This window comes from Molossus molossus, unplaced genomic scaffold (assembly GCF_014108415.1).
Source record: "Molossus molossus isolate mMolMol1 unplaced genomic scaffold, mMolMol1.p scaffold_m16_p_4, whole genome shotgun sequence".
NCBI lineage: Eukaryota > Metazoa > Chordata > Mammalia > Chiroptera > Molossidae > Molossus > Molossus molossus.
In genome coordinates this window covers 72,066,447-72,077,085 of record NW_023425377.1, presented here as the reverse complement: position 1 = coordinate 72,077,085, position 10,639 = coordinate 72,066,447, and the positions used below count along the sequence as shown (strand labels likewise).

The 10,639-nt window shown below is 42.0% G+C and overlaps 1 protein-coding gene across 1 annotated transcript; it reads right to left on the bottom strand.

The window, feature by feature from the left end:
- Positions 1-461: 461 nt before the first annotated feature.
- On the bottom strand, positions 462-1,403 carry LOC118643849 (olfactory receptor 2Z1-like). Its single transcript, XM_036282212.1, has one exon. It carries the CDS (start codon positions 1,401-1,403, stop codon positions 462-464), a length of 942 nt encoding a protein of 313 aa, XP_036138105.1.
- Between the last annotated feature and the right edge of the window lie 9,236 nt (positions 1,404-10,639).

Genomic DNA, 10,639 nt, shown 5'->3' with positions numbered 1-10,639 from the left:
CAGGACACAGTGAAAAGGCAGCTGTCTACAAGCCAGGAAGAGAGCCCTCAACAGGAATAGAATAAGCCAGTACATTGACCTTAGACATTCCAGCTTCCAGAATTGTTTTAACATAACTTTCTGTCATTTCAGGCACACAATTTGTTGAATTTATCATAGCACTCTGGGAAGATAAAGACATTCATTAACAGGAAAAACTTGGCTTTACAAAAAAGGGCCTTTTATTCATGTTAATAGTACTAAAGAATAGGGAAAGAATATCCCAGAAGTGATTGGGGATGCTACCATTGATTTCCATAAGTCCACAGGAGGAAACATGAACCCAACTAGCCATGTGATGAAAAGATGCTGGACATTCAGCCTTTCCCATAAGGTCTTAGCAGCAGCCTTACAAGTGGGTGTTTCGAGGTGATGTGTGACATGGAAGACAGCTGAGATCAAACTAGCAGCTCCCTATGTGGTCACCACTTTGGCCTGAGCCCAGCTCTGCTGATCACTTTTACCAAAGCTATTTGCACCTCCCTGTTCCTCAGACTGTAGATGAGAGGGTTAAGCATGGGGGTTACAAGGCTGTAGAAGAGGGAGACCACATTGTCCTGCTGTGGGCTGTGGTAGGCACCCGGTACCATGTACATGAACACAGCTGCACCATAAAAGAGCCCCACGACTGTGATATGTGAGGAGCAGGTGGTGAAAGCCTTGTGTCGGGCATTCTCTGAGCGCATACGTAGAACGGCTTTCAACACGTGGCCGTAAGAGGTTGCAATGAGGGAAAGGGGAAGCATAAGGATCAGCACCCCCGAGATGGACAGTGCCAACTCATAGGCAGAGGTGTCTGCACAGGAGAGCTTTAGCAGGGCTGGCACCTCACAGAAGTGATCCACCATATGAGAGGCACAGTAGGGGAAGTGCAGGGTGATGGAGGTCTGGATGGAGGCATTGAGCACACCTGCCATCCAAGAGCAGCCCACCATCAGCAGGCACACTTGTCGCCTCATAAGCACAGGATACCGCAGAGGGTGGCACACAGCAACATAACGGTCATAAGACATGAAGGCCAATAGGATGCCCTCAGCCACACCCATAAGTGTAAGGCAGAATATTTGAGCTGCACAACCCCCAAAGGAGATAGAACCTTCCACCTGTAGGAAGTTTGCTGACATCTTTGGGATGGTGACCAGGGGGAAACCAACATCAAACAGGGAAAGTTGACTGAGCAGAAAGTACATGGGTGTATGGAGCCGGGAGTCTGTGCAGATCAAGAAGAGCAGAACAGTGTTTCCCAGAAGGCCCGTGATAAACATGGCAGCCACCAGGGAGAAGAGTAGATGACATGAACCTGAGTAACTGAAGAGGCCCACCAGATGAAAGTCAGAGGTCACTGATTGATTCACATCCTCCATTTTCACAAAGTATTCTTTGTTTCAGGAAGAACAGGAGACAAATGGCAAGAGGCAGAATGGGATGGCAAACAAGTTTCATCCCACCTGCTAATGGTAATCAATTGCTAGTGGCTGCTTAGTGTGCCATCTTGAGAAGAGTTATGAGGTCACAGCTAGAATCATTAGGGGGAAGGCTTAAACAATTCATGATATGTGTCACAGCCATGGGATGGGAGAGCAATAACTTGCAACTCTTGGCCACACCCCATTCAAGATCTTCCCACTGACCCTTGTAGTTTAAATATGGTGATCCAAGTCAAGGACAGTAATATAGCCTCAGTGGAACATTTTGACAGCCCTCTTCTCAGTAGTCCTGGAGCCTAAGTCAACATGAGATTTTTAAAAACCTGGGAAATAAAATAGGGGATGAGGGAGCTGAAGCAACAATCCAAGCAAGAAAACAGAGGGAATGTTCCAAACACCTGGTTGAGAATCTGGTGCAAAGATAAATGTCTTGTGAGCCAGCAATGGGGTCAAATTAAGAGGCAAATCTAGGGAGTCTGAGCCACATGGACACTTAGGTGACAGCATGTTGGGTGTCAAATGGCTAGAGTTAGGTAGGTTGAACAATTTTCAAAAAGCTCACATGTTGCCCTGGCTGGTGTGGCCCAGTTGGTTGACTGATTCCATGCACCAAGAGGTCACTAGTTCCTTTACCTGTCAGGGCTCATGCCTGGGTTTTGAGCTCAATCTCGAGTTAGGGGGCGTGCAAGAGGCAGCCAATTGATGTTCTCTCTCATTGATGTTTCTCTCTTTCTCTAAAATCAGTAAAAAAAATATTTTTAAAAAGAGCTCACATGTTATTGATGACTTTGTTGCATTGGATGGGAGAGTAGCAACATGTTGGTAGTCTAACTCCATTTTAAGGACTAGAAAAGCACTGGAACAGAAAGATTGTGAGTCTCTAATAAATATTGTCTAAGTGGACAAGAAAAATGTCCATGGACAAGGAGGAGCTTCACACCTACATCAAGGATCTTTAATTCTCTTAGCAATCTCCAAGCCCTGATGGTAAACTGAGATTGCCCTGGAATGCTATACACCATGCAAATTTCTAAGAGTGGACAATGCAGGACCAGAGGAATGCTTTTTCCCAACTGCAGGTAGTTAAAGAGGCAGCAATACAGGAATGTAAAGGCAAGTGGATTCTACTGAGATCCTCAATGAAAATCTTTGTCCTAAGGTTGCCATCCTCACTCAGATGGCATTCAAGGCAGTTTTTAATTATTCACCAACCTGATTTTTCTAATACAGTCAAGCCCCCTATCTACCATTCACAATTGCTTTCAACAAAATTTGTCACACACTGATTGCTAGCCATTGCACATTCAAAGGTGAATCAACTAGGCAAGGTCCTTACTTCCCTGGACCCCACAGTTTCCATCAAAATATCAATGACAAACAATATCTTTGTGATAAAGAGAAATACGGTGAGGGAAGAGGGTAGAATGTTCTGTAGAAAATGGCTGAAACACTAGGGGACATGGTCAGGGGAACCTCTTTGGGGAGATGACAGATGCCCTCAGTGTCAGAAGGGTTTCAATGAGAGGGATGTGGTAGAACCAACTGCTTCCTGCTACTGGGAGTTGGATGTCAGCCAGTTGTGTGGTTCACCCTAAGAAAGAACTTTTTAACACTAAAATCCAACCAAAAATAAATGCTCTGCCTTATTGGTGGCATTTTCCAAAGTCAGTCAATGATATAAGAGAGTAAGATGACTTAGTTCTGTGGTTATGAAATGTAGCATCAGAGAGAACATAAGCATTGTTCACATCATTTAGCAACAGTCTGATCAGCAATGTAATAGAGACACATGCACAATGTCTTGGGTACTCAGGGGATGAAACTCTGAATGGGATCAGGTCAGGAAAGGCTTCATGGAGGATATTTTTGATGGTCTAGAAGTTTTTCAGGCAGCTAGAGCAGGGAAAGTTGTCCAAGAAGAAGGAATTTAGCACATGGGCTGTATGGATTGGTGGTTAGGAAAGTGTACGTACTTTAAGTAAGAATAAAATGAGGTTGGAGCCCTGGTCAGGTGGCTCTGTTGGTTGTAGCATTGTTCCCTACATCAAAATGTTGTAGACTTAAGTCCTGGTCAGGGCACATACCTGGGTTGCAGGTTCAATCCCCACTCAGGGCATGTATGGGAGGCAACTGATCAATGTTTCTCTTTCACATCAATGTTTCTCTTTCTCTCTCAAATCAATAAACATATCCTCTGGTAAGGATAAAAAATATTAGCTTGGATCTCAGCTCAAGCACTTTGCAGCAGCATGATCTTGGGTAGCTACTCAACATCAGTTTCTTCTTCCATAAAATGGGTGGCCATAATCTGGGTTACTGGCACTGTTGTGAAGATTCAATGACAGGATAAATGTTAAGAAATCAGTAGTGCCCGACAAGTGGCAAGTGCTCAGTAATTTGTAAATGATTACACATATAATTATTAAATGTAATGTATTATAATAATATCTATGAATTCTATAATTATAAAGTTGTTATTATTACAGTAGTTCCCCCCTTACCTTCAGTTACCTGCACTCAACTATGGCCACAAAATACTAAATAAAAAATTTTAGAAATAAGCAATTCATGAGTTTTAAGTTGTACAGCATTCTGAGTAATATAATTACATCTCATCCATCCTGTTCCGTTCAGCCTGGAAGATGAATCATCCCTTTGCCCAGTGTATCCACTCAGCATGTGCTAACCACCATTAGTTACCAGTGGCAGACTTGGTTATCAGATCCACTATCATCATATCAGGGAGTTTTTGTTCAAGTAACACTTGTTTTACTTAATAATGGCCTCAAAGTGCAAGAATAGTGATGTTGGAATTTGGATATGCCAAAGAGAAGTTGTAAAGTGCTTCCTTTAAGTGAAAGTATGCATGTATATATAAGAGAAAAATAATATATATAGGGTTTGATACTATTTGCAGTTCCAGGCATCCCCTGGTGATCTAGAAATGTACCCACTTCGAAAAGAGAGGACTACTATACTCAATATTATAGCTCTGTCTGTGGTCAAACCTGACCCTGTCTAGATCACCCTCTTTAATGCTGCTCTATGATGTTCTTGTACTTCCTGGGTAGAAACATGTCTCTCCTCTGGCCTCTGAGATTCTTTGGTAGAGTCCCTAAAAGTTAATTTATCCCCAACTCCATTAGTTTACAACAGGATTTTTTCACCTTTATATCATTTGGTGACATGTAAGTCTTTGTTGTGAGGAACTATCTTTTGTAAAGTTTAGCAGCTGCCCTGGCTTCAATATATTTAATACCAGTTGCACTCTCCTCTACTCCTAGTCAGGAAATCCAAAAATGACTCCACACCTGGTCTAATGTTCCCCAGATAGACAGAATCATCCCCCAGTTGAGGATCTCTGGTTTACAGACAGAATAAGTGTAACCTGTAGAGACTTTACTCAGCAATTCCCCTTCCAGATATTTATTCTAAAATTGTAGGAAGCTTTGACCCAGCAAAATCCCTGAAAATATCTTATCATTTCTGTGCCATTAATCCTCACAACTGTCTACCAATTTATAATCCATCAATTTCCAAATCACCAAGTCTCCCAGCTGGTAAAATAGCTTTTATTGCAGACTCCTGTGAAGGGCTATTTAAGTGTCCAAATAAATCTGATTTTGCTCTGTACACTCACATATTCTCACCCTGAAGGGAGCCGATGCCAATTGAGTGCTGACTGTGTGGAGGGCATCAGGTGATTCATATGCTTAACACTTTAATCCTCAAGTCCTGGAGAAGGACGGTGGTCATGTTTGCATAAAAATGTGAATACACATAATGGCATCAACAGTACACTTAAAAATGATTAAGATGGTAAATTTTTATTTTTATTGTTTCTATTTTATCACAATAAAAAAGCAACACTGCCTTACATATTATTTACCTGTTTGTTTTGGATGAGAAGACAGAGGTTCAGAGAACTGTAGTGACTTTTCCAGGATCGCTCAGCAAGGAATTAATAGAGCCAAGATTTCAACAAAAGAGGGATCTGATTTTAAAGTCCCCATCTTTCCCCTTACATTCAATACTCTCCCCCCAAACACTGTGAGAGATATGTAAAGATTTGTTACACACACACACTCAGTCATGCATGCCCACAAACTCATCTTTCCTTCCAGGGTGCCCATTTGGTCCCACTGCTCTTGATCCATCTTTTTAAAAAACACACCCTGTGTTTGTAATCTCTAATCAGCATCTCTTCCATGCCTAGAGCTTCTGGCTATGATCCTCTTGTGTCTTGAGCTTTAAAAAATATATATTTCTCTCCAAGACATCGGGGCTGGATTCTTTCACTGTGACTCCAAAATTAATTCTTCTCATATGGGTTGAAAAAGAGCCCCTTTCACAGTTTCCAAGTTTTGGTTTCTCCTCTACCTTTCCCCATTTACCTGAATGATGTCATAATTTGGGCCTAGGGGGTCCCTCTGGTGATGTAAAGTGACCAGGGGAAAGGCGCCAGCATTACTTAATTTCTTGTTGCAAATAAACTTTTCTATCTCTCCACTATGACTAGGTATAATCTGGACCCTTGGTCACCTAATTAATCAAATAGCAGCGTGCAGGACACTGTCATTTACTGTTTATTTAGTCCTCACATCCAATCACCCCAGCTCAAGAATCCATAGCAGTGCTTGCTCAATAAATCATTGTTGAATGAATACACTCTGCAGGAAAACAATATTTTTGTGAAAACTAATGTTACTGACAAATGGACTGAGAGAGCGGAAGTAACTAAACTAAAGTCACACACCTACTAAGAGGGCAGGCTAGAATTTGAAACCTCTGATTCTAAATTCGAAGCACTCTGAACACTGAATGCTGCATCTTTCTTGAAGTTAATGCTCAGCTCTTCTGCCCAGGAGTCCAGAACTGAGAACACCTCTGGGAATGGGGGTGAAAAGAGAACAGCCTGTCCTCAGAGGGTGAGCTGGTAATGACACCAACAACTTTTATGGAAGGTTGTTAACTGACCTTCACATGCATAAAACATCAACATAGATGACTTCCTGCTGTCTAGAGGCCTGACTTTCTCAGGTTCATAGCAATAAAGATAGACAGGGAAAGAATAAGCATTCAGTGTAACGACATCACCTGTGGGTTGGCAAATATCTAAGAGTTACACAAAAATCCATCTTTCTCCAAATATCTCTATACACTCAATGCATCATATCTGTGGAAAACAACATCAGCAATCCTTTTAACTCATCCTTCCACTAACGTCTAATGTCTAAATCATGCCTGGATCCCCACAATCCCCACAGGCTGATTTCAAGTTCTCACCCACTCACCAGGGTCTGTGTGCAGAATGAGGGACCTTTCTCAACACCCATGAACATGTCAACCATCCTCTTTTCGAGATAGGCCATAATAAAACCTCCCTGCGCTCTAGCATCATGTACCTATGCTGCTTCTGTCTATGCAGAGAGATCTGACATCACCTGGGGATAGAGGCTCCAGGGAGAACTGTTGAATCAGAAACTCCCTTGGGTCTCCATTTCTGCTAGAGAAAAAATTAGAGTGGGAGCCTAGATCCCTTGGTATTGGATGGTCCCTGAAGACTGTGGAAAACATCTCTCAACCACAGGAAGAATGAGAAGTGTTGATGTGGATAACTAAATGTGACAGATGTCCAAGTATTTTTGTTTAGATATAATCAAGAGAAAAAGATGTGGAAATCCATTACAGCAAGTGGACCCCATGCCTGCCCCCTCCCCAATTATAATGTCCAGGAGACTTCTCCTGAGTTTAATAATGAGGCAGTGATGGTGGTGAAACAGCCAGGTTCAGCTTCCCTGATTAGGCCATTTCTTCATTTACACTCCATTATTGGGGGGCCTCCAAGACTCAGGAGATGCAGTTGCCTAGAGATGGGTTATTCTAATGCCCTTGAGTTTATTGTGTGTCAATAGCCAGAGCTGTGGTAAAGGCAGAGATCAGAGAGCCAGGCTACCCTGAACAGTAGTAACCCACTGCAGGAAGTCACAGGCAAGGCCAAGGTAGAGTGAGTTACCAACAGTGCTGCTCAGACTAAAGCTGAGTCAGACAGGTGAGAAAAAGGTAGAACCATGGTGAAAGAAAGAATAAAAGTGACATATGTGAAGGACCTAATCTATAATAGGTAACTATCAGCAAATTCCTGGTATCACGCCAGCACTTTCTAGTTCCAAGCACATGTCAGAAATTAGTAATCAATCTCATTGCTTTCTACCTTTCAGCTTGGATGGAGCTTCTCAAATCAGCAAACCATACAGCTAGACATTATCAATTTCAGTTGACATTTGTCATAAAACCTACTTTGCAAGAAATCTCCAGACCAATACTCAGAGCAGAGTGACAGTCTGCATGGAGATAAGAAACTTGCACCAGAAAGTTATACAACACACTGTTTCTTTCATTGAGGAAATCTTGTTATGGAATAAATGTCAGTTGAACAAAAGCTTAGTGATGTTGTTGATTCACAGTCTATTCCAAGATTCTTCACTCCTCCAGGGCTAATAATAGTCCACGGGCCATGGAATACAATTTCCTTGCTGACATGGAACCCGTTATATTCATTTTTGTGTGATTGGTAGCCAAGGCACATGGACACATCAGTGTTAATTATATAGGAAGGGCTGGAGCAGGCAGAAGTTTTAAAAAAGAAATTAAGATATAGAGAAGTGGGCAGTGGTGATTGCTAACACCTAGCACATGCACTTGCTTCATGGATGGATGGATGGATGGATGGATGGATGGATGGATGGATGGATGGATGGATAAATGGATGGATGGATGGATGGATGGATGGATGGATGGATGGATGGACAGAAGGAAGGATAGATAAATGGATGATGGATGGAATGAAAGAAGCAGCCATGATTAAAGTTATTTGTGACTGAGTCATGTTGTTCTAAAGAACAGGTTAAGAGAAAAACTGGCAAAGAAAGTGTGTGTACTCTAGATATGTGCCTCAATTATTAATTATTTGCATATCACCTTAATATTTTTGCTATTTCCATATGCTATCCACACTGACATTTTTGCAATTTAGGTATCTAACTGCTTAATGTCAGTTATTCCTAAAAAGCAGATGCACACAAAATTGTCCATATGGCCTCTATGTCTATTTTATTTTAAATGGAAAAAATTGTATTATAACTCTCCACCAACTTTCTTAAATACAGTTAAAACCAATAAAAGACATGTGTTGGTAATAAAATCCCATGTTAGGATATAAAATGCTTAAAATATTGCTTTCTATTGACTGCAAAATGAACATAGTTGCAAACAGGTGTTTGCTTAGAGGTTGTGTTTCCACTCCACTGCTTACATTACCCAGATTTTTTTTTTACTCCATCAAGCTTTAGAAGACTCATTGTAGAAAATAACCTTTTCTATTGGCAAATGTAGAAGGTCCTGAGGAAACAAGTTCAGGACAAAAACCCAATAGTAAGGAATAGATCATACTGAGTGTGATGTTATACTAGCCTTTCTTAGCACCAGCAATATCTGAGACATACACTTTTCTTTGTCATCACTTGGGGCACTTTTTCTATACCTTGTTTTATTTGAAATCTTGTATTTAGCTTGAGATATAAACTGTTCCTGTGTACCTATAGCCCAGAAAAATATATTGAAAGATACACACATGTTATAAAGCTGTGGAATTATCACCCACAGACTCCTTTCTTTGGGAAAAGTTTAACCAAGAAAGTAGTCTGTGGAATATAGCTATGTTTTCTTTTTCTTTTTCTTTATTTATTATTGAGGTAACATTGGTTAAATAACATATAAGCTATATGTTAACATTATAATTCAATATAATTCAGCAATTTCTTTTCTGAGTATTTATCTGAAGAATATTTTAAAAACTAATTTAGTTGAGGGTTTGATTTCGGTCAAGGGCATGTACCTTGGTTCCAATTTGTCCCCAGCCCTGATTGATGTCATGTGGGAGGACCCCTTGATGTGTTTCTCTCACGTGGCTGTTTCTATTCTCTCTCTCTCTCTCTCTCCCCCTCCCTTCTTCCCTCCCTCCCACTCTATCTGAACAAAAATGAAAACATAATCTTGGGTGAGAATTTTAAAAAGACGAATTCAAAAAGATATATGTACCCCTATGTTCATTGCAGCACTATTTACAATAGCCAAGATTTGTAAACAAGCAACGTGTCCTTTGACAAATGAATCAATAAAGAAGAGGCAGTGAGTGACTTAGAAGACAAGGTAGAGAAAAACACCCAAATAGAGCAGCAAATAGAAGAAAAGTTTAAATGGCAGGAGGAGAGTTTAAGGGAGCTGGGGGACAATACAAAACATAACATTCGTATTATAGGGGTACTGGAAGAAGAAGAATCAGAGAAAGGAATAGAAAACCTGTTTGAGGAAATAATGACAAAGAACATTAATAAACAGGTGAAGGAAAAAAAGTCACACAAGTCCAGAAAACACAGAGTCACAAGCAAGATAAACCCCAGAAAACTCACAGCTAGACACGTCATTATAAAAATGGCAAACATTGCATTTTAATGTTGAAGATGGCGGCGGGCAGGACCGGAGGGAGGGTGAGTGTGTGAGAAAGTGAGATAGTGTGTGAGAGAGTGTGAATGATGTGAAGGTGGACGACCAAACCCATGCAGTGCAGAGACGCAGAGCAGTAGGTTCCTGTGCTGTGGACAAGAGTAGCCAGCTACTGCCGTAAATGGCCCTTCAGGGCAATTCTCCCTGTGCCAAGGGGAGGTCCTACCATTTTGGAAGATCCTGGGTATCCCCTGGGAGGAGGCAGTGGGAGCGGCTAGGGCCCAGCAACCTGAGGCCACCAGCGCACCTGGCACCATTGGACCGGTGGACACTCTGTGTCAACACAGAACAGTGCACAGTAGTGGAGCTTGCAAGGTTCCAGTCTCGGAAGCCATGGACAACCTGGAGCCCAGCACCATCCACCATAGTAGCAGCCCAATCAGAGTCTAGATATACCCCCAGCAACCGAAGCTGGGGAGCAGACACCCATTCCCAGGCAACAGAAGCACAGACCAGCAGCTGAGACCCTTCCCCCAAAACTACAACAAAAACTGAGCAGGAGATGAGCCCCACAGAGCAGCAGCACTCCCCAGCCACCAGCTGCAGGACCTGGGGCTCCACAGGGGCCTGTGCGGTCCAGTAGCTCACAAGAGCCATGGGAAGCAGGA